The sequence below is a fragment of the Amphiura filiformis genome, chromosome 10 (assembly GCF_039555335.1).
Source record: "Amphiura filiformis chromosome 10, Afil_fr2py, whole genome shotgun sequence".
NCBI classification, from domain to species: domain Eukaryota; kingdom Metazoa; phylum Echinodermata; class Ophiuroidea; order Amphilepidida; family Amphiuridae; genus Amphiura; species Amphiura filiformis.
This window is the reverse complement of record NC_092637.1, coordinates 17,194,587-17,220,506: the sequence shown is the minus strand read 5'-3', so window position 1 is coordinate 17,220,506 and position 25,920 is coordinate 17,194,587. Positions and strand designations below refer to the sequence as shown.

The window sequence follows — 25,920 nt, the reverse complement described above, 5'->3', positions numbered from 1 at the left end:
AGGCTCCCCTAGCAAGTGTTTGCGAACGGTCCGTAATGGGCTATTCCAGATATTATACACCCCCCCCCAAGATGACATCGGGATTTCCCACACATTTTCAGCGCAAGATTGCATGGAATTCCCATATTCATGCCGATATCGTGAGAATTCCCATCATGAAAAATAGCAATTGTATTGGAATTCCCATCATGAAATGACATTTCTAATTGCATATAAATCCCAATTCCTAAATATGCACACCTTATTAGTGCACATTCCCACAGTTTTGGAGATAACATAGATAAATTCTGGAATTCCTATGCTTCCTACACACTGTAATTTTGTTTGAAATTTTATGCTGGGAAATCCCATAATAAATAATAAATAAATTTTGGATTTATAAAGCGCCTTTCTCCAGATCTTAGAGGACTCAAAGCGCTGTAATTTCGCTGCAATGGTGAATCATCACAATCAGATCGCATCAACTATCTGTGCAGCTCCCCAAATTCCATTTTTGATAACCAAACAACTAATCACCGATTTTTGCGATACAGGAGGAAACCGGAGATCCCGGAGAAAACCTGCGAGAGCGAGCATGGAATCGGGATAAACCAAGTGCACATGAGTCCTTGGTCCGCGCCGGGGCTTGAACCCGGAACCTCAGTGGTGCAAAGCGAGGGAATTACCGCTGCGCTAACTCGCCCTCCCATAGTCATATTAAGGGCACCGTGGGAAATCCAGTATCTTTTCAAGAAATAACCTGTTGGAAATCCTACATGTCTTTTGAAATTGAACTTGGTCATCTTTGGTGGGGGTGTGGATAATATCTGGAATATCCCAATACCATTATAGGACAATGCCTGTACCGGTTATCTCCTTATCGCCCATTCACTAGGATCCACAACATGTTCATCTATCAGGGCACAGTTCTTTAACCCCAATATATTTGTACATTCATTGAATGACCTTTGAAAATTTAGGTACAAAAACTCATACTATGCAACTTGAGGTCAAATTTTGCACTATGAGTATCTAATTGAGATTATTGAACTATGCAATTGGGATGAGGCCATTGTGGTCCACAGTGATTGTGGTTAGGTTGGCTGGACTAGGAACTCCGCAAGGTCAGCCAAGGTATGCACATGTATTCAGTTCATGTGCCCTATCCCTTACTGTGGGAGATTTCAAATGCATACGGTCAATATTCTCATTAGGATCCATAACATGCTCATCTATCAAGGCACAGTTTATAACCCCAATACATTTGCACATTCATTGAATGACCTTTGAAAATTTGGGTACAAAAACTCATACCCTAAAATCGAAACTCGAGGTAAAATTTTGCACTATGATTGTTTAATTGAGGTTATTGAACTATGGCATTGGAATGAGGCCATTGTGGTCCGTAGTGTCTAAACTTATCGAAATCCAAAAGGAGAACCAAGCAACTCTAGTCATGTGACACGCTCCCACGACATGAGCGTTAAGTCGCAAGTAGGGAATTTCGAGACATTCTAACTGTTGAGTTGATGATCTTTGAAGACACCTGTATATAGTTTGATCAGTCCGTAATCGGAGGGAATTGTTTAGCTTTTAGCACTACGCCAAAAATGAGACCGGCGTTAAGAGTGATATAGTTGACCTGTTCTATATTTTGCGTGTTAAAAAAAGTAGACAAAGTATAGGACTTCACAAAAGAAATTCTCAAATAAAAATATATTGATATTCGCGATGTTATAAGGCCCGCTGATTACGAGCTACGGAAACTGTAGTAAGTGGTATGGTATGGTGTGGTGTGGTGTGGTGTGGTGTGGTGTGATATGGTATGGTATGCAATTCTGTCCCCATTCACAAACATGACAAAGGACATACCACTGCCAACACAGGTGTCTTCAAACAAAGAATATCCCCTCACCAGTTGCAACGTCTCGAAACTCCCAACTAGTCCATTTCGTGTGTTCTGGTGTTTTGTCTGGATCGACGTCAATTTGAAAACGGTAAGCAGTCTCGCTTTTGGCACTTTCATTTCATTTATTTCGAAGTTCCTTTCTAAGCAATTCCTTGCCTAAGCAATTCCTATATGATATACCCTACTGTTCATCGAGGATAAAATTTGAGATGAATTCCATTTAATGAAGTTAAGATAATTCGTTGACTCCACTCTGGTGTTTTGTCTGGATCGACGTCAATCTGAAAACGGTGGACAGTCATCGCTATTGCCACTTTTATTTCATTCATTGTGAAGTTCTTGCCTAAACAATTCCTAAAAAGATGGTATAAAATAAAAGATAAATTAGACATGGTATAAAATAAAAGATAAATTAGACAACATTGTATAAAATAAAAATTAGACAACATTGTAAAAAATAAAAGATAAATTAGACAACATTGTATAAAATAAAAGATAAATTAGACAACATTGTAAAAAATAAAAGATAAATAGACAATAGAGATGAGGTGATATAAATAAAAGATAAATTAGACAACATTGTTATAAATAAAAGATAAATTAGACAACATTGTAAAAATAAAAGATAAATTAGACAACATTGTATAAAATAAAAGATAAATTAGACAACATTGTATAAAATAAAAGATAAATTAGACAACATTGTATAAAATAAAAGATAAATTAGACAACATTGTAAAAAATAAAAGATAAATAGACAATAGAGATGAGGTGATATACACGACATCACAAACACATACACAAAATGACTCCATGATTATATTCCAAGTTTTACGGCCAAAAAACAAGCTTTGTCTCAAAGTCAGATTTTTGTATCGGTAGTTTAAATCGGCATTTACCTTGGTCCTGCTGAGAATGGAATATAGGCATATGAGTGGCGATCTTTGCTTCTTTCAGGTAGAAATCGATACGGATCAAAAACCTCAGGGTTTTCCCAGTATAACGGATGATGATGAGTCGCCAGAGGTGATACGACCACAGATGTGCCTAGTAAGGTAAAATACCAAGAAACTGTTATAATTTGATGTTAATATTTTGTGAACTCAAAGCCAAGGTGATAGTGCAAACTATTCTTTTTTATTCTTATAACAAGACACGCGATCAAAATCGGTGGATATTTTCAGTTTTGACCCGCCGTGTGGAGCTCAAATGTTGACCTTCAGCCTTTTCGTTAATAACTGCAGATTGTAAGTCGTAGATATGGTCAAAGTATACAAATACAACATGATTCGAGGGGAAGTAATCAAAACTACTGGTCCCTCGGTGTCGGATGATTTGACTACTTCCCGACGCGGTGATGGCCGACTTATGCTGTTCAGTGACGGATTCTTTTCTTTTTGCTCTGGTATATTTAACATCTTTGATTTTTTCAGTGTCTTTTCTGTGTTCATTCAGTCTTGTTTGGAACTTTCTCCCTGTCTCGCCGATATATGATTTATTACAAGTTTGGCCATCACCGACCATGTAGCACAGGAGAACCATGTCATTGACTGGGAGGGGGCTAAGATTCTCGAAAACGATTCAAATAAACACACAAGATGGATACGCGAGGCATTATAGATCAGAAAGAGGGGGCAGGAGACGCTAAATCGCGATGAAGGTGTATATTCTCTAAATCACATATCGTCGCCAGAGTGCTACACTATCGTAAGTGACATTTTTGGCCAAAATGAGATTTTGACGAATTATTGAAGGCCATATAAAAACGCACATTTTAAACCAGGTTTTAAGTTTCAAAATTGCTTAATTATTTTTAATTAATAAAATAAAATATCGTAAGTGCAATGCAATTTTAATTAATGCATGCAAGACTATCGTATGTGCCACTTACGATAGTCTTGCACGCTAATTTTGTTTTTCATTTGCTGCAAGACCATCGTATGTGCCACATACGCTACTTTATTGGGCCTAAACAACAAAATCACGGAATGCTACACCATCGTAAGTGCAAAACAGTCTCTAACACATCACTGGCTGTGACGCTGACGGCTGTATGCGTTGTCACCATGCTGGCTAAGTTCATAGCTCCCATGACTGGTAATAGAGACGATAAATCCGGTGTTTTTAGTTTTAGATTCAGTAATAAATCTTGAGAGATAACATTACGGCAAAGGGTGTCTTGCTATTGTAAATATTATGTGCCAAAATAAATTAACTTGTTAAGAAACATAAAATGACAAAATATTGGATATATGAGCCGATATTACGCATATCCTAATTTAGCAATGCATGCTACACTATCGTATGTGGCACATACGATAGTGTTGCACTCTACACTTATTTCTATTTGAGTGCAACACTATCGTATGTGGTACATACGATAGTGTTGCACTCTACACTCATTTCTATTTGAGTGTAACACTATCGTATGTGGCACTTACGACATCTAATTCAGTAAATAATTCATCGATTTATTAACTTTAACACCATTTATATAGTTTATATTATTAAAATCAAATTGCTTTACATTCCCATGTCATTTTTATGGCTACTTGGAAACAAACGGCTACGCTAAACACAAAAATGCTCCTCCTGTAAAACTGTCCAAACTGCACTTACGATAGTGTAGCACTCTGCCGACGATATATGATCCACTACTAAGAACTGTGCACCCTAGGGATGAGAAGTCTCGCGGGAAAACCAGTGGATCATCGCATTACTGAAGAAGTCTTCCGACCAGGAAGACGAAACTGTCTAAGTGAGTAAAATTTCATTGGATTTGACTACATAATTAAAAAACTTTAACGGTCAATATAGTCTGGTGCTGAAATGTGATATTTTGTCTGGACTGAAAAGTAGCGTCCGCACAATATTTTGTTGTGAACGGTCCGTAATACCATTTTGTTTTCTATATATATGAGACCTACTGGTTCTGAATCTGGTGGTGGCCACCTTGGCACCATTGAACATTTTGAAATAAATGACCCAAAATGATCCCATAGGGTTATACAGGGGTCAAAAATTGAAAGTGTTCAAATATCACTTCACATGAAGTATATCAAATTATTCGTCTAGGCCCAAGGCTCACAATTATGTATATAATTGTTTTCTTAATAATAAGTTATGTGCCGCAATAGGTCAATATCCAGTTTGCATAGGGGTCAAAAAAAAAAGTTACTCTGATTTTCGTGAAAGTTGCAGCAACTTGTTCGTCTACCAAAAGGAATTCATGCAGAAACATAATGGTTTGCACTTTCTACTATCTATGTATAGTTATCAAGATAGACGATAACAAGGTCAAACACCATAGGTTACCGTTTGATCCTTTTGAGATTATTGACCTATGCAATATTTTGTCTCCGTAACTCATCAACTAGACATCGGAGCTAATGTAAACTATTATGTTTCTGAATTCCTTTTGGTAGACATTGCAACTTTCACGAAAATCGGAGCAACTTTAATTTTTGACCCCTATGCAAACTGGAAATTGACCCTTGACCTGTTGTGGCACATAACTTTTGAACCAAATGTCGTATTGAGAAATTACATATATGCGATCCTTGGGCCTAAACGAATAATTTGAAACACCTTGAAGTGATATTTGAACACTTTTTGAGCTCTGTATAACCCTATGGGGTCATTTTAGGGTCATTTATTTCAAAATGCTCAAGGGTGCCAGGGTGGCATCCGTTCAGATTCTGAATTGGTACGTCTCAGAGGTATAGAAAACACAAACTATTGTGCGGACGCTACTTTCAGGTTTTTGGCTTAGGCACCAGACTCATAACAGACCTAACTGTTGAAATTTTGACCCTACCTTTAGGGAGTACAGTTCCATCCGGGAATGTTACGTCTTGAAGAAGCTTGCGAAGAATCGCCGGGACGGGAGCATGAAAGCGTAGACTCTCTTTGATGAACATGGTTGTAAATGGGAGAGATTTCAAATCATCCCTAGTAAATAGGCACAAGAAAAATTCCATTGTTACTCTCGTTACGAGCACGAACAGTCACCATAGGCCATATTTAATAAAAGGCACGTGACCATGGGCGCCGCCATACCAAGACCACCAAGTGATCAGTAGATGTGCTACAATGCTAAGAGATAGGAATTTTTCAGACAAATATCATCAAAATTGCTGAAAATGTATAAGCCAACTTAATAACACACATATTGGGGGATTCTGCTTTTTCAAGAACTAAAGTTTTTGCCGACGGAAAAAAGTGATCGACGGAAACTCTTACAAAGTTGAAAAATTGACAAATTTGATAGACAAATTGGACATGTATCCCGCCTTTCCAATTGAAATACACAAGAAGACCACCTGCTGTGCCAAAGCTCAATTTTCCAGACATCCTGTCTAGAAGCTGTAATGTCAGCGCCCATCTGGTCACGTGGGTATTAAATTAAGTGCCTTTTATACCCTGTTATACCGAAAGTCATATCAGAGACTCTCGTTAAACTATAAGGGTTCTGGTTGTTCTATATACAGAACAGATGGGTTCTAATGGCAAAACCCCAAATATGGTTCTCCCCGACCTACTGAACTTTCATACAGGACACTTTAAAAGCCTTTTTCCACCATGATGGGATAATTCTGAATTGACACTTAATTTGGGTGTACTTTGTCTTGGGTCTAATCTCTATCATGGAAAGTTTGCTATATCGTTCTAAATATAGATTCTAGATTTGGGTTTTAGCGTTTCATATTTTAATTGCAACATTTCGAAACCACAAACCAAAACTGGGTGCTATGATGTACAAGATTGGGCTACGAGTATGCATTTTACCAAGTTAGCAATAGGTAATTGCTTCATTTTACATATGCATGACTTTCTTTATTATACTCAAAATCGGATTTTATTATGCATGTTATAAGGAAGTTGTTTACGTGCATTAGGCTCCTTCACAGCCGGTTTCTGTCGTGTATGTTTGCGAGTGAGCCACAGGCAGACTGGGTTGCCAGGGACTACAGGACAAAATACCTGTTTCTGACTATAACTATTAGCAAGGCACCCTACCAGCTATACTGATAATGGTTAATTGGAAATCTGAAAATAAACACTTATTTTGTAAACAGATGATACTCTGTGATTATTTATGGATGGAAACTTAGGAAATTGCTGTTAATGGAATAATTGATATATTAAACATACATTTTGTTTTGTTAACGATACAAATCCATACACAAATAAGGTTTTTAGGAACCATTTGACATTAAATATTTTGAACAATTGCTCTATGAAAAATGATATAAATGCACCCCTGCTGATCCAGGCTACTGATAAGCTGTCAACAAGTGACCACTAATTCAACAATTATAATGAGCAATTGAATACATGAATACAAAAGCCACCCAAGTCCATGGGAAGTGATTTTGAGAGAAAAACTCGTGTATCATTTTAATTCCTTCAATTAGATTTACCTGGTCAATATGGTAAGTTTCATGTGCAAATGAGTGGATTAACCTGTATTAGGTATGACGATTAGCATTTCAGGGACTTCGTGGGGTTCATTTTAATTTGGACTTGGGTGGTTTTTTGAATCATATACAAAGACAACAATGTTAGAATGAGATTACCACTGGTAAGATAATACAAAATAAAGCACACAGGTATGAATAATGTTGATAAGCATTCTGCCATGTAATATAAACCACACACTTTCCATTATTAAACCCATTTTTTTCCAAAAGTCACTCTCTAGCAATGAATGTGTTACAAGTGGACTTTTATACATACTGGATTTCAATCAATGTGTTACAAGACTCAAATCATGGAATTGGGTGATTGTTTCATACATCCTATTTTTCACATGCTCAATAGACACAGAGGATGAATTTGAGTTGTTCTTTCATACATATGACAGGCTTATGTATATATATCAACAATTCCCCATGCTTAACTCAATTTGGCCAAAGTATGGACTTGAGTGGCTTTTGTATTCATATATTCAATTATCTGACCAGACAGGAACCAAGCTGGGTATAAGGTGCTCAGGCACCTGCAATGTTAACTAGGGTTAGTTACCATCACTAATTGATGTTGGGAGTGACACTAGTGGGGGGGTTAAATACCAGTAATTGGGGTAGATAGTTGCTTTGGTTTTATACATTTTGGTAGAGCAACTGGGCAGTTAGTAGTAACAATAAAAATCAACACATTCAGAAATAAAGATTGAATTGAGCCAGGGAACCCCTGGGATTGAGTAATCAGTCTTTTGGATTATAATTGTTAAAGGTCATCTGAGCTTGAGGTGGAATAAGTATATATTGTTGGATTGTCAGAATGTTCAAAGTCATGTCATAAAACGTAATCAAAGTCGTCTGAATATAGATTGTTGGATTGATGCGAAACTCGGTGGATGTAATTTCCATTGATCCCTTTGTTTGTACAAGTATAAATTAAGTATAAATTAAATGTAGACCTATTTAACACACATTTCAATTTAGCTTATAGTATGTCATTGATGGTATTCGTGGTAACAACATTTCCAACCCGGTTAGTTGTGCATGTGCTACACACCAAAAATTACTAGCATTCCAAGTACTTGTCAATGTAAAATTATAAAACATGAATTTCATCCATGGTGTTGTCTTTTTAAAGACATTTCTTGTTTGGTTCTACTTGGAATCTTTTTCTAAGAGTGGATACTAGGTAGGAGACGAAGTACATGGTGTCCTCACTGATATTATATAAAATAATAGGTTTACCATTCCAATTTGGTGTTCCCTTTTTCTTCAAATAGTTTCTGTACTTCTTCGTAACATTTTCTTTGGTAATCGGGAAATCTTCCAAAATTGTAAAGACACCAGGAAATAGCAACGGATATGTTATGGTAGCCAGCGTGCATGACATTAGCAACTTCATCACAAATTTCTTGATCGGTAAGTCCTTCACCGTTTTTATCCTAATAAAAGTAAACACAGAAATTAGCAAAATCGGCATATAATTTTACAGCGCATTGTGGGATAGTTTTTGCAGTTTTTAGTGCACTTTGAACTCTCACCTATCGAGAAAATTAGGGGGTGTTTGTTTTTGTTTTGTTTTTGTTTTTTGGTTTTTTTATGTTGTTTGGTGCGTGCAAAATAATGTTTTAAAATGTTTTACTCATACAATAATAACACATAGATTGGAATATTCCATGCACGTGCCCTCTAAATGTGCGTACCTAAGGTTGGTCTTAACCCTGGAATTGTGGAAACTTTTGGGCCTCATCACTGCTAAATTGTTGGTCTAAAGTATAAAAGTATGGCAAAGACTTGATAAATTCATCTGTGAAGTCAAATTTGAGCCACAATGCTCATTTTGGCCCAAAATCCTAAAAAAATGGGTTTTTGGCCCACTTCTTTTTTGTTTAACATAACAAAAAAATTATTGGACCCAATTTTTTTCTTTTTAATTTTTTTAAACTAGATAAAAATATCTGGAACCGTTTTTTATTTTTTTTTTTAAGTTTTGACCAACTTTGAGAAATTTGCACCAAAAATGGTCAAAAACGCCTAATTTTCGCCCAAATTTCAAATATTTTTGGTGAAGTTGGGGGGCTAAATGAGAAAAATGAAAGCTGTGATTGCAATGAATATTAACTTTCAAATGCCATTTAGCATTTTTTATGAAAAACGGATTAGGGTTGGGGCTTATACGGACATCGTCACTCTCTATAGACTTACTTAAAAGGGCATTTCGTGATCCACAGCCTCATCCCCCACTTTTCTCAAAAAAGTTGAGATTTTTATATCACTGGAATACTCTGGCTACATAATGTTTATGTACAAAATATTTCTTGCAGATTAATTCGCTTAGCAAAGATATCGCGAAATTTGAATTTCGTTCTGGTGCACCAGAACGAAATTACAACGTATTGTCTATGGAGCAGTGTAATACACATAATCATGCATAACTCGCAAACGCAAAATCGGAATCAACTGAAATTTTGAGAATGCTTTTTTCGTGGATATGTATTGAAAAATGTCATAAAAAGAGGATGCTAGGATCACGAAATACTCCTTTAAGTTGCATAGTCTGTATCGGTTCAAGTTGAGAGTTAGGCCATGATGGATTTCACAGTGGCAGATTCGAATCGTGCGCGCTATTCTAATCCCGTATATTCACATGTAGAAGGGCGATTTGTCCGTATACGTAGGCGTCCTGGGCGATGGTGTCACTCTCAATATGAGAGAGACACACAATAGCTAGGCAGGGGGTCAAAATTGAAACGCTTATAAAACATAAGAAACATTGTTATTTAATACTATATCATTAAAATTAGACATTAAAATTGGACGAACCGTGGCGTGAAATAGCATGTCCAAAAAATCACGATTCTCCTCTTCAGAATGCTCGCTATGACCATGGTCTTCCATTTCCTTAAATTTTAGACGCCTTTTCTTGATTTCCTCTTTTGGTTTCTTGAGTATTACACGTAAACAGCGCCTCCACTTGAAGCCAGATGGTAATAGATGAAATATTGGTTCGAAAAGATATGGAGGAAATGTCAAGCGCTCCATGTATATTTCCAGGAACGTATTGTGAGCTTTAATGTAAACATTTTCCCTGCGATGAAAACAAAGCCAAACAAAACAAAAACATGACAAACAAACAAACAAGTCAATAAACAGTATCCTAGTACAAAACATCTTCAAAAGGGTACACAACACAAAGGTAACTGAAAAAAATATAGTGCTATAATTGTAGCGTATTGGGCTATTCCACACTATCCACACTACCCCTGTGAAAGATTTAGCTAAACTCTTCCACAGAGGGAGTATGAGTTTTGAATAGAATAAACAATTGGGTAACTTCCATTTGAAAAAGATATTTCCAGAATCTTCCACAGGGGTAGTGTGGATTTGAATTGGAATTGCCCATTGGAGCATTTTTTATTTTTTAATTGCGAAAATTTACCCCTTAACGAGAAACTTGCATTATACGTTTCTTGAATAGAATGCAATGGTGGATCGGCGTGGCGAAAAGTCATTGTAAGAAAAGTCATTGTAAGAAAAGAAAAAAATGATATCCTTTTTAAGCAAATTATTGCTAAAATCAACTTACTCATTTAACTGGCAATTACTCTCATAGGAGTACATATATTTGTATGCTATATCAAGAGTCAACCGCTTAACGTATCCAAAAACATCCACAGACCGACCTTTGGTGTCCGAAATCTTGTCCTGAAATGTTAATGAATGGAAAGTTGATATAAAAGCTGGAGGGCTGTGTTTTTGTTCTCGTTGTTGTTGTTTCTGTTGTTGTTGTTTCTGTTATTGTTGTTGTTTCTGTTGTTGTTTTTGTTGTTGTTTCTGTTTTTGTTTCTGTTGTCTGTGGTTTTTGTTGTTTTTGTTTTTGTTGTTTTTGTTGTTGTTTTTGTTGTTGTTGTTGTTGTTGTTGTTGTTGTTGTTTTTGTTGTTGTTTTGTTGTTGTTTCTGTTTTTGTTGTTTTTGTTTTTGTTTCTGTTGTTGTTGTTGTTGTTGTTGTTGTTGTTTTTGTTTTTTTTTTTGTTGTTTTGTTTTTGTTGTTGTTGTTGTTGATGTTGCTGCTGCTGCGTGTTTGTTTTGTTTTTATTTCCGATGTTTATTAGTAGATTATCAAAAAAGAGCTATACCAGGCATGCAGAACCAAGCTGTTACGCATATTTAATGGGATTAAATATTCAAAAACCGATATCAAAATAAAACATTTGAACGGGCCCAATGTCATGAATGTGTACAACATTGTAATTTCTGACCACACTCTGTGAGCATCTTATAATAGTATCAGGCCGTAAGACAGTACAGCCAGCGACGTGAATTAAGTAGAGAGCGTGGCATCAGGGTTCTCGCTACTAGAATTGGTCAAATGAACCATAAGAGAAGCTCGTCCTTCGGAGGGGACGTGAAGCAGTACATGTACATCAGCTTCGAAAAGAGTAGGGTCTTACCCCTGACTGTCCTAATCTGTCTCGGCACTGTTTGGATATTCATAATAAAATAGTGTCAGAAAAATTGCACTGGAAGCCTGGAGAAAGTGACATGATTCCGATATCGTCCTATTCCAAAAATTAGATGCGCACCTCTTATAGAGGAGTTCGGATTTCTAGACTTAATTTGTTCAGTCTTAACTATTGGAAATCTAGACTTAAATGCAAAAAAAATCCAGCAGAAAATATTTCCAAATCAAAATTCCTCATTTTGATGTTTCACTAATTTAATTGCATTTCCAAGCTTTTTCCATTAACATTCCCTCATTTCAAATATATAGTTTTGGTTTCTCTTTTGTTCAGAAACCAAAAATCAAGGGATTAAAAAGTAGAGCTGATCTTATCTGCAATCATAACACTATTATGCTGGGAGGACACAGTACAGGGTATATAACCAGAAGTATACAATAGCCTATTGTGCTAACATAATTATTATCATGATTGATATCGGAAATCTATCCCGCGGATGACAGTTGATGCTCTCTGTCGAAGGTAGGTGGCATATTACACTCACGAGTTCTAGGCCTAGAAATCATATACATGCGCGTATACTGAAGGATGGGGTGGGGTGGGGGAATGTGTTTGTTTGTATGAAACATAAACGATGCATGGAGATGATTTGATTATGAATTAGTTTATTATCCCTGGGAAGCACAACCCATACCTCTTTAAGAGGGGGCTCCCCTCCTATATAACCACCTCTTTCCTAAATTACCCCTTTCCCCTCCTCCTCCCCTACATTCGATATCTTCATCTCGAGCTCTCCTCCCCTTCTCTTTCACTTCCAATGCTCTCTCTCATATGTTTCTCTCTCCCGGCCCATATCCCCTTGCCCTCCAACCCCCCCCCCACACACACACACACACACACACACACCCACCCCAATCTTCTCCCTCTATCTTCTACTTTTGCAGTAAAATTGCTTCAGTAAAAGTCATTAGGTTATTAGAGGTCATATAATGGCCTTCCATCGATTCTGGTACATGAGATTAAGGACATGAATCGATTTTGTTTATAGCACCTATACAATTACAGTAGTGGCCCTTTTGTAATGTCGAATGCAAATATTTCGATGGTCTATATATTTTCACAGTGAAATCAGCTTAGGCTATTTCGTAGTCTCAAGCCAATGCTTTCAAACTAAATCAATGCTTTCAAATGTAGACTGTTTTGTTCGACTTCTCTGCTCGTGAATATTGCACTGCGAAATTTAAACATTTCTTTTGTATACTTAGATCAGGTAACTCGAAAATCCTGTAATTTTATTCGTCACACCACTTATAAGAAACTGAAACCAAAACCGAAACTACCTGTCACAAATGTTTAGTTTTAAACAAAAGGTAGAAACAAAGAGTTCGATATCTTGTGATTCAAGTGGTTAGGCAGGACAATAGGAAACCACGTGACCAAAACCAAAACCAAAACTAAAACTATATATTTGAAATGAGGCATTGGCAAACTTGGAAATCCAAAATTGCTTTTATTTTAAAGTTATTCCTCTTACTCCACTTATTTTCCGGAATAGCTCATTCGTAAGAACAACAGCGCTGTGATCTTGATGGAGTGGCGCTATATATGTGACTGGACACTACGAATGAGCCGTAAAATCGACAATGTTACAGTGTAAAATGTGCGTGAAGGTCGTATGGGTCGTATTCATAGGCATCTCAATTTGGTGCGACAAGTACCAAAACCAATCAATAATATTATTGCTGATGAGGATAATAAGCTTCTACCTATTTCTATAGAATCCTTAAATAGTTCTTGTCTTTGTTTGCTTTGGCTAAATCCTGTGGATAACAAAGCATTGTATTTTGTCTAGGTATGCATAACCAACAATTAACAAAGAGACACATGTAGAATCGAAAAAGGGTACAATTTTGTTGAAGGAACAGGGTTCAAAAAACCATACCCCCGTTTCTGGATATTGTTTGAAGTCAAATGATAGACCATTTTAAAGCGTATGATATAGATTTTCTAAACTCGAAATAAAACAAAATTGACCGGGCTGACTTTACGGCTGATTCGTAGTGTCCAGTCACATAATTATACCAAAGCACAATATGTATATGTAAGTATCATAAAGAGAATTAAAACAATATACGCACCAGAAATATTTCGGTTGAATCCACGTATATTTTGATGTATTGTTTCAGTATACTTGTTTGGAAGAATGGAGTAAATAGTCTACGTAATCTCTTCCACTTGGCGCCCTTTGTAAAATTTAACGCATCACCGGTCCATGGACGTAAAATGTTATTGAACAAACTATCCTTGGAATCTTTGGTAAAAAAACAAAAACAAATAACGGTGAGGCGCTACTCTGTACACTAATTTCGAACTAAGGGCACGGTTTCTCAGTGGTTACGGCCTTGGACTCATAATCTGAGAGCTTGCTCGACGTGCGTGGGTTCGATTCCCCGTCCCACCACCGTGTTGCGCCCTTGGGCAAGGCGCTTGCCTCACCCCACCCAGGTGCAATGGGAAGCTGTTAGGAGTAGTCACAGTCGTTGTACTGATGGACCCTGCGCCACTTGTAGGCTGCAAACGTGGTTCCGACATATTCTAATGACGGCGGAATAAATGTAAAGCGCTTTTAGGTTGTTTACGGCATAAATGTCTACATTTATTTTATTTATTTACTATTCATTAAATAGAATCCCTACTCATCTCGTAACTATTCATTTTGATGAGATATACTATTCAATTTGATTAACATAGTATCACTTTGAACCGACAATCTTATCAAAATGAATAGTTTTCGTTTTAGTTTAACAAGTAACTATTCAAATTCACAAGATTTCCAAATCATTGCATTTTGCCAAGATTCGGTCATATCCGCCTCTAGACAAACTATTCAAATTTGATATTTTTTGTCATTTTTGATATGGCAAACTGCACAAATTTGATAAGTTGCGTTATTTTTGACAAGAGTCTATTCATTATTTTAAATGACAAGGCGATCTTATGAGTTTCTTGTTATTTTGATGAGAACATCGGATTCATTTTTGAGAAAAATATGTTAGTCCAAACAAAAACATACGTCTCAAAGTCGCGTTCGTTTTTCTCAGCCCGTCCATGTACGTAGCTAAAACGGTATAATTCCCTTAGCATTTTTTGCGTAAAATCATGAAATTCTGAGACATATTTGGAAGAAAAGTTACTTGATTCAATACTCGCATTGTTCAGGTATAAAACAATTGATATTTGCACTTCGATTATGTAAATCAACCACAATTTTGTGTAATTGTACTTTTGATCACTCGAAAATTACATCTTAATTCAAAATAAATTTTAAAAAAAACATTCGTTTCTGAAATTGCCATGAGCTTTAAGACATAAGTATTTTTTGTTTGGCATTATGTCCCCGTCTGAATAGTTTCCCTTTTTTAATTTAAAAAGTTAAAAATGAGTAGATCGTTTTTAGAGTGTACACTCAGTGCATGAGTGCTTGACGATACCAGTTCGACCCCCCACAGTGGCCATTTCTTCTTTAACCATAGAAGCTCGTAGAACTACAAACACCCCTTTCATTTAATTGTTTTATCCGTTATAAAAGAAAACGCGCGTGTTTACGCCCAAGTGACCTAAGCTAATCGTAGATCCATCCTTTTAGTGGTAAAATTTTACCTCAGCACCTTACCTTGGGGTAGGACCGGCCATTAAAAATGACCAGCCATGTTTTTGCTCTTGTCAAATTATTACAAGAGCTACTAATCTTTTTACTAAAGTCTGCACAAAAAGAAACTCAGCTGTTATAAACACGCCTATTCGCTACTTGCACGGTTTGCCATTATGCACTATGTGCGGGAGAGCCTCGAACTGGCAGCATACATGAAAGGAAGAATTATGTAACCTTACACAGAACGTTATGACTAGTTCAATTCCCATTCATGTATGCTGCCAGTTCGAGGCTCTCCCGCACATAGTGCATAATGGCGGAACCGTGCAAGTAGCGAATAGCTTCGGAACTAATTATTCTTTTCACACTATTTCAACATGAAAAGAAGGATGGTTTATTTACGCGCACTTTGATACCTAATTTGTCCAATTTTGTTCAATATTAACAATGCAGCAGTGTTTTGGAAGAAAAATAGCCGAATAGTAAAGTTGCAGCTATTTGTATTGATTTTGAAGTGAGCGTGAAGATAAATGGCGGGTTTTACGTGCTACCGTGCTGGCATAATAATCATTGATCGCTGTAAACTGCAACTTTTAAAATCGGGTATTTTTCTTTAAATACACTACTGTGTTGTTAATATTGTACAACATTTGACAAATGTGGTATCAAAATGCGTGTAAATAATTCATCCTTCCCTCTATGTTAAAATATTGTGAAAACAATTATTAGTTCTGAAGCTATAGTCGTGTTTATAACAGCTGAGTTTCTTTTTGTGCAGACTTTATTTAGTTAGGTTGAAATAGTCATTTCCTTTTATCGCACATTCGTGCCATTTTTGCCTATACTTTTGTACACAGCCAGAATTTCCCAAATTTGCAGTCACGCAGTCGATAATGGAGAATCACGCAGCCGAGACAGAAAATCAGTAGCTGATAACCGAAAATCACATTAAACGCACACAAAATCATCGGCCAACACTGGGAACCAGCTTATGGGACAGAAATGCATTTCAACATGGAAGTACCTCTAGTACTTCCATGATTTCAACGTGATCATGGTTATCTCCTCAAATGCGCTCAGAAGCGTCATGAGCGCCCTACATGCACATATTATCACGCCATGAGCGCCCTACATGCACACGCGCTCTAACGTACTTACCAGAAATGTGCTCACAACGCGATTGTGTTGAACAAAAAAAATACATCCAATTCCTATACCTCGCTTGATTACGCTAAGAATATTAGCGGCCGGCAGATTGGGGTAACCCTGTACATAATTGTGGCCTGTCATTTCGACATTTTACCCTGTCATTTCGACATAAAGTATGAACTTTAACCTTCCTGGTAAACCTACCTGAGTTTGCAAACACGATCTTGATGTATTCCGGACTAACAACTTGAATATTGCAGAGGAACGGCCCGATCCAATCTCGCCCATAATTTGTCATCCTTCCGAAAACCTGATTCACCTTGTCGAGGTATTCTTTAGTGTTTGCCGAAGGATACTAAAAACGAAAATAACATATGAATATATATCACTTAGGCGACGAAAAAAAGAAACCCTGTTCTACGGTCGGTCGGTCTTTTTTTTTTTTTTTTTTTTTTGGAAATGACCCAAAAAATCACCAAAATCTGTAAATAATTTGAGAAATACAAAAAAAAAATTGTTCCTGAAATTTCCGAAATTTGGTTCGGCATTCATTTGTACAGGAATTTTTTTCCCAATTTGTTCAAAATCTGTGTCGGTCGGGCCCGTAGGCTTACAGTTCATTGGATAATAACCATTTTTTTCCGCCATACGGTATAATAAGGAATTTACACTTAATTTGGGTGTACCGTATCATGGATCAAGTCGCTACCATGCAAAATTTCGAGTTTTAGTTTTGGTTTTGGTCACGTGGTTTCCTATTATTCTAGCTACGCTCTTGAGTGATGCCATTATCCATATCTTTGTTTGTACCCTTTGTTACAATCTTATTTTGTAGCAAGCCATTTCAGTTTTTCATTACCTAGCTGGGGTTTACACCCCCAGCTAGGTATTCTAATGTTACCTGATCTTTACCTAGCTGGGGGTTTTCAACCCCCGAGCTAGGTACTGTTTTGCTATCGGATCTTTTCTGCTTCTTCTTTCTGGCAATAACTTCAAATTGCTTCTCCTCCTACATGTTACACCCTACAATTACGTAACTTGCACATATGTACCGCCTATATCCAGTGCCCATATGGTGCAAACAGAATTGGGATCAAAGGTCATTAAAGGGGCATTTTCGGTATATAACCAAATATCTTCAAAATGCTTCTTCTGCCACATATTACATAGCACAATGACGTCACTTACACATGTGCATCGGCTTTACCCAGTGCCCATACCTTGCACACAGAATTGGGGTCAAAGGTCATTAAGGGGTAAAATCTTTACAATTGCATTATCTGGACATCTGTAAGGAGTATGGGGCTCAAACTCGATACAATAAATCTCATGACCAGGGGAACATTTTGCGGGGGTCAGGTCAAAGGTCATGCAGAGGTCAAATTTTAGAAACGCATTTCCTGGACATCTGTAAGGGGTACGGGGCTCAAACTTGGTGACAACAAACTTAATGATCAGGGGAACATGTTGGAACACTTTGCAGGGGTCAGGTCAAAGGTTATCTGGGGTCAAATCTTTATAACTTCATTTTCTGGATATCTGCAAGGGGTATGGGGCTCAAACTCAGTGACAACAAATCTCATGACCAGGGGAACATTTTGCAGGGGTCAGGTCAAAGGTCATGTAGAGGTCAAATTTTCTAAATGCATTTTCTGGACATCTGTTAGGGGTACGGGGCTCAAACTCCACAACAACAAACTTACTGACCTGGGGAACATTTTGGAACACTGTGCAAGGGTCATGTCAAAGGTCATCTGGGGTCAAATCGTAGAATTTCATTTTCTGGATATCTGTAAGAGGTACGGGGCTCAAACTTGGTGACAACAAACCTCAAGACCAGGGGAACATTATGGAACATCATGGATAGGTCAGGTAATCTGGGGTCAAATCTTAGAATTGAAATAAATCCTCCTTTTGTATGTTCAAATATTGTGAAAACAATTATTAGTTCTGAAGCTATAGGCGTATTTATAACAGCTGAGTTTCTTTTTGTGCAGACTTTATTTCCACCGACATTACAAAAGAATACCCTGAGAATAGACACTTGAGTGTTTATATACACTATTATACACTACTTTATTTGAAGAGCTAGTTTCAAAACCCCTTACATCCACTTGCCGAATTTTGAGAACACATCAAAAAATCATCAAAAATATCATTGATATAAGGAAGTTTTCAACAAAAGCAGTTTTTGGTGGGATGCTTGGGTAGGATGAGCATCCCACCAAAAACTGCTTTTGTTGCAAACCCCCATTTATCACGGTGATTTTTTTTGATGATTTTTTGATGTGTTCTCAAAATTCGGCAAGTGGATGTAAGGGGTTTTAGAAACTAAGCTCTTCAATTATTAAGCTGGTTTAAGGAATGTTGTTCAATTTATTTATTAATTTGGGTATCGCATGATGTGAAAGATGCCCGGTATAGGCCTAAACACGGTATAAATATATGTTAGGTTTACACGACCCTCCCCCTCCATCTGCTATTTAGATGAATGACATTGCCAAAGCAACGTGAAATTGAATAAGTACATATGATCTTATCTGGTACATACGCACAATTTTATGACGCATTGCGCCACAATTAGAGGTACCGCGTCATTCTGTGGGAAACATTGACCCCTGTACCAGACATTGGCAAAACGCCGGTGAATTAAAAAAAAAACCACAGTGACAATTTAAAATCAGTGACAATTTGCCACAAAATGAAAATCACCAAAATTGTTCTACGGTAGCTGTAAAAGACAGAAAACAGAAATGACAGAAATGACAGAAAAGACAGAAAAGTTTGGAGTTATGAATTAGAGAGTAGTTATTGATAGTAATGAATGCGAATGAGTGAGAACATAGATAGTGAAGGAGACGTGTCAAAATGAATCAATTAGACCATACACTCTATGTGGTCCTAATGTAACAGTGTCACAAAAGTCTGGACTGTGCCTCAAAGCATGTTTTAAATGGTCAATGCTCTAAAGCTAGAAAGCCTTGACCAGCTGCAGGACCTGCTGGTACACAGCAGGTTCGTTTTGCATACCTGCATATTTTAAGAGTTTCTTAGTGGCGCAGTGAGTATAAGCTACTTTATTTGAAGTGCATGTGATGTTGGCGAGAACTTTGTGATGGTGGAGTACATTGAGAGGGGTGGATGCTGATCACAATTAGATTTTATTAGCTTTTACTATTTATATGGCACAACAAATTGTGATAAAGCAGGAGACACAATTGAAGACTCTATATATCCATTCCAAAAATTTCACAAGGTACCCACAATTAGATGAAACAATTTAATAAAAAATAGTCTAGGCCGGCTGAAAAGCTGCCCCTTTTCCCCTGACGCCCCCTTGGCCATGCCACTGTTGATCTGAGTGCATGAAATGATGAAAGTAATCCGTCCATGGACATAGCAGGTAAGGAAGTTGAAAATAAGGGTGGCACTGTTAAGGGATCTAAAATGAGCGTTTATTGCGTTTCGACAGTATTTTTTGTGGGACATGAGAGCACCTCGGACCTATCGAATTGCATTCTGAATACGAAGCATGTCTTTCTGATATCAAATAATTTTCATTTTGTGAAAATCACAATATAATACAAATTTTATGACAAATTATAAAAATTTGATATTTTTCAAATTTTTGATATATAACAGTCCTCGAAGTAAATTATATAAATCTAATGATATATTCTTAAAGTGTATGTAGCAGGGAGGAAAAGCCGACGGTCAATTGAAAATTTTGACCTTTCATATTGAAGATATGGATTTTTTTCCCAAAAAGACCTAATTTTTTTGGTGTTTTGGGAAAAAAATCCATATCTTCAATACGATAGGTCAAAATTTTCAATTGATCGTCGGCTTTTCATCCCACCTACATACACTTTAAGTATAAATCATCAGATTTATAAAGTTTACTTCAAGTACTGTTAAATATCAAAAATATCAATTTTTAATGATTTGCCATAAAATGTGTATTAAATTGCGAATTTCAAAAATCAAAATTATTTGATATCAGAATGACATTCTTCGTATTCAGAATGCAATTCGATATGTCTGATGTGCTCTGATGTCCCAAAATAAATACTGTCCAAACGTTCATACCCCAGCCCTTAAGGTGCCTGTAGCTTCAAAATGTGTTTAATTACAGAAACTAAATTTTGTCACATTCACCAAGTTTGATGACAATCCAACAATCTATACTCGGATGACTTTGACCATTATCGGCACCCGATGGTGATGGCCGCATCCACCAAGTTTGATGGCAATCCAGCAAACTATCAGTTAATGGGAACATGCACCTTTAAACGTTAACTCCCAACATTTTAACAGCTTCCTGACAACTCTCTAATTCATAACTCCAAACTTTTCTGTCTTTTCTGTCATTTCTGTCATTTCTGTTTTCTGTCTTTTACAGCTACCGAATTGTTCTAAGGTGGGCTATTTTCCTTCTGGAATTTTTTCTATGTTGTTTTTTAATTATAAAATTCAATTTTTTATGATTTGTAAGCTTACCTAAAACTTAAAAAACAACTATTGTACTTGTGGAACACAGTATGCATGGGAGGGTCAATATCCACCCATTGTTCATAATGATGTGTTTTTAAATTTACATTTCAAAAATCGCTGAACTTTCCCATTATAAGTATAGCTTTGTTATAAGTTCTTATTCAGTTTTAGTCGTGTTCACACGGTCGGTAATAAGTCACTATTACCGGTCATAAGTCGCTTATTATTACCGGTAATAAGTCACTTATGTCCGACCGTGTGAGCACGACTTTTGTAACCTTGACTTATGATCAAGCCAAAATGGCCTTGGCGCCATTATAGTAAAGCAGCCAACTTAACACCTTTACTTACACACAACAACACACAGACACTGCACAGTGCACATGTACACTAGTCCTTCCATGCCAGTGATGCATGTTACATGTAGCAGGGCTGAGAATACCTAGGCCCTATCTCCATGCTGTGAACATGGGAACCCTACACTCCTAAAACTTACCTTAATCATAACCTACCCCAATTCCAACTCAAACTTATCCCGACATACCCATAACCCAAATCCTAACTCTGTTCCTAACCTCCGCTAACCCTAAACCATATATAGCCAAACCTGGTTGGCGGGTGTGTTCTGCATGGATAATGATTTAGAATCAAATCTTTTCTTTGCAATACACTTGGATTTTCTTAATCACGAATCGTTATATATGATGTGCAGTCAATATTTATATTTTCTTTTATACAGAGAATGCTTCAGTTTTGACAGGAAAAACATTTTATTGAAAACCCTCTCACTCGGTTATTTCAAAAATGTAACCAGGCTTCCCTAGAATGTGCAATAAATTAGCATTAAAACTTATTAAAACCGGTATCTTCATGGCAGAAATCGCCATGGTAGGTTGAATCCACAGCCACGCATGGCCATTTTGTTCCGACCTTTGAGACGCATAATGAGCCGAGGAACATCCGACTAAGGCTACTGACAATAGCCTGGTAACTGACCTCTCTTTGTGTGAGTGAGCATGTATACGCCATGATGAGGTCAATGGTCATCTGCTTTTAGACTGCCTTTACGAGTGAGTGGTGCTAGCCTATACGCTGCGCTATTATATAGTTCGGCACATATAAAATCAGAATTTTTGTAAGTTTTGAGTTCAAGACGCAAGCTTCTTTCTCAAAACACAAGCTAACGACTATCATATCCGTTCAATACATATATTCAAGTGCAAGGAACGAAATCTGGTTTCTTTTGACTAAATAAATTACGGGAGCTATTCATCATTTTCTACCCCGGTATCCAAAGATTTATCGTTTGAATATCAAATCGTGCCAAGCACATTCACGTGTATCGGTCCCGGGTATTCATTTCAGTGTCTCTGCTTAGTCCTATAGACCTTAAACATCATATTCTGAGGAGCGGAAAGACACCAAATTGGTGTTTTAATTATGACCTTTGACATTCTTTTGTGGCGAGTAACATGGTCTTTCAATTCACGCCGAGTGTCCTTGACAGGCTTGACTATGCTTCAGTGGTCACAAAAGATAACCTCTGCCCCAATAATCCCAAGCTATTGTCTGAAACTGCACCTCGGTATGGTAAGAACTGACTATCATTGAGGACTGAGTTCCGCAGTCTACTCGCGCCACAATATTTACACATTCCCCGTATGACAGGCAATGTTCATTGGTAGGCCTACATATCCCATGATTTGTGAACTGCACACCGACATCGCCCGGTTAATAATTACACTAATACAGCAAGAGACACTGAAATGAATACACGGGATCGATACACGTGGATGTGCTATGCACGATTGATATTCAGACGATAAATCTTTGGATACCGGGTTTGAAAATGATGAATATCTCCCGTAAATGATTTCGTATAAAGAAACCAGATGTGGTTCCTTGCACTTGAATATATATTTTTAACAGATATGATAGTCGTTAGTTTGCGCTTTGAGATACTAGCTTGCGTCTTGAGTCAAAAACTGACAATAATTTTGATTTATATGTGCCGAATTATATAGCGCAGTGTATAGGCCAATCGTGAAGGTAGTCTAAAACCATATGACCTATGGTGTACCATGCTCGACTAACACACAGCGATGACAGTAACCGGGCTAATCGGGGCTATTTTCAGTAGCCTTAGTCAGATGTCCTTCGGCCCATGATGCGACACAAAACTATTAAACAGGTCGATATCAAATGGCTATACGTGGCGGGGGATTCAACCTACCATGGCGATTTCTGCCATGAAGATATCGGGGCGATGACACTGTGAACTGTGTTTCACTATAAACAGCAAGAGTTTCAGTAAGAAATATTATACAACATGTACTCAAAAACTTAGTATATTCACTATAAACACGTTCAGACGTTGTATAATACAAGGGATGATGATACTCAGTGCCGTACTATTACGCTGACTTTCGTATTCGGCGAGGAGGACGATTTCGACCTCCTGGTTTGTTTTCAAACAGAAAAAAAAAAAAAAAACCGTTCCGCTTGTCCAAACACTCAAGTATCAGAAGGATGGTCCACAATAGCGTGATTCACGTAACCTGAATAGGGATTATGTGCTTCTATTGTCCAATTTGCCATCAAGATTTCATATGGAAACAGTTCAGACCCAGTACACGATCATGTCAGAAATTAATATTTTGTTCTGGGTCTGATTATTCGGACTAGATGATACTTACACATTTTGAATTACCCCAAATGAATGACGTTTTCAAACCACAATCGTCGAAGTTGGCTGTCAACTTCTGCATTAACCATCTCCTCCTAAATAACCCATAGATAGTGGTGCACAATGTTATGAGGAGAAATGCAATCCAAATTTGCACACTAACCCACATAATATGCCCTGTAAAAGACATCCACATAGCCATTATGTCCTGATACAGGAACCGCAGAGTCAGTATATTAATACTAGAAGACCAGCGTGATGATGCCTGCAGAGAGTTGATATTCTTGAGAGGGCACTCTATTCACGTGGTTTCTTTTCCAACGCTAAAAGATCACGAATTTTGGTGGTTTGCAAATGAAAAGTGTCCGCACTATCGATTGATTACGTAACTGTTATGAATAATTTATTAGGTTTTTCAATGCAATCGCCTCGACCTCGATTAATACATATTATCTGTATTATCAAAGTACTTGGAATAACAATCCGGTGAGTTCACTGAACTACGCCCTAATACTGATGGGAGTTTTAATGGCGTTTCTCCTCTCCATACACAGATGAACAAATACAATAGATGAAGGTCAACACGTATGACCTCCTGACATGTTATATGTGATGTACAGGGTGTAACAATAAAATTTGTACAATTTTGAAAATAGAATGACACAAGTATGCCGCTTATGCTGTGGTTTGATATTTATATGTCTATCAAGATAATTTCTTTAGCCACCAGCTAAGCTTTGTTTCAATTAAAACGACGGTATAAAAGGGAAGATATGGCCAATTATGTAACCTAGTCTTAAAACCGCTTGGGCCACTTTTGTCTAAACTGTTACAAAAGTGACTGAATAGAGTTGGAACCATGGACGAACCATGGACTCTTATGATAGGTAGTTTTAAACAATGGGGTATTCGAAGTGGTAGAAATGATTACATAATAGAATATCTCCTTGAATTTTTGAAAGTCACAACAAATCACTGACATTCGCTACTTGCACGGTTCCGCCATTATGCACTATGTGCGGGAGAGCCTCGAACTGGCAGCATACATGAAAGGAAGAATTATGTAACCTTACACAGAACGTTATGACTAGTTCAATTCCCATTCATGTATGCTGCCAGTTCGAGGCTCTCCCGCACATAGTGCATAATGGCGGAACCGTGCAAGTAGCGAATAACAACCTCATTTACTAGAAATCGTGGCTGCAGCTCAACCACTTCAACCCCAATTCACGTTGGAAGAGCGTATTTTTATGATTGTGACATTCGGTAGCACATGAAGTCAAGCAGAAACCATAAGATTGTTTATAGCTCATTATCCAAACTCATGTCTTCCATCAAGGCATACAATTACATATAACTATGAGAAGTATGTGGAATTTGTTAACAGAAATGCTGGCAATAGTGGTCGCCCCAGAAAAGCTACAAGCCAAGCTGAACTTTATTTCAAAATCATATTGTTTTGTACTTATGGATGCAAAAACTGTTCTCAGTTTTACCAACGATATCTCAGGGATATGAGAAATTACTTTATTTATAAGATAATTTGAAAGAAATTTCATGACTTCATTTATAGATTTTAAAGAAAGATCATATCATCATTAAGTTCATGTTAATTATATGAAGAAACATGACTTATAATTCTTTTGTGTCAGTTCTTTGATGTTTAATGCACGATAATCTACGCGGTACAAACTTGATGTGCGCAAACATGGCAAAAGTGGCCCAACACGTTTTCTGGACGTTTTAATTAATCGGACATAACTTTTGAACCCAAGCTGGTAAAGAAACCAACTAAACGTCTTCTTTTAGCCAAGATATTACTGATTGTGCAGCATATAACATTTGTGCCATAACTCTTTTAGTTTTTTCCTGAGAAGTCAAAATGTAATTGTATAAATTTTATTGTTACACCCTGTATATACAAACCTGAATATCATAAAGATCAGTATTCGTTTGTGCATATGAACTGCACATTTACGTTGCTAAATATTACTCATATTATTATGACAAATATTGGTATTATGACAATACGGTATATACATTGTTTATAAAACGACTAATAGATCCTACTATCATGGCGTCAGGTCAATGTTCATCATATCCCGTATGTTTCTTAAAATTCATTC

General features: G+C 37.1%; 1 protein-coding gene across 1 annotated transcript; it reads right to left on the bottom strand.

Annotated features, from left to right (window-relative positions):
* Nucleotides 1–1,712: 1,712 nt before the first annotated feature.
* LOC140162579 (cytochrome P450 4F4-like) lies at nucleotides 1,713–24,653 on the bottom strand. Its single transcript, XM_072185839.1, has 9 exons — nucleotides 23,805–24,653; nucleotides 16,819–16,969; nucleotides 13,952–14,124; nucleotides 10,940–11,058; nucleotides 10,177–10,441; nucleotides 8,599–8,795; nucleotides 5,706–5,839; nucleotides 2,788–2,935; nucleotides 1,713–2,242 (listed from the first exon to the last, which is right to left on the bottom strand). The coding sequence occupies exons 1-9, from the start codon at nucleotides 23,994–23,996 to the stop codon at nucleotides 2,077–2,079; spliced, it is 1,545 nt and encodes a 514-aa protein (XP_072041940.1). The 5' UTR covers nucleotides 23,997–24,653; the 3' UTR covers nucleotides 1,713–2,076.
* Nucleotides 24,654–25,920: the final 1,267 nt, after the last annotated feature.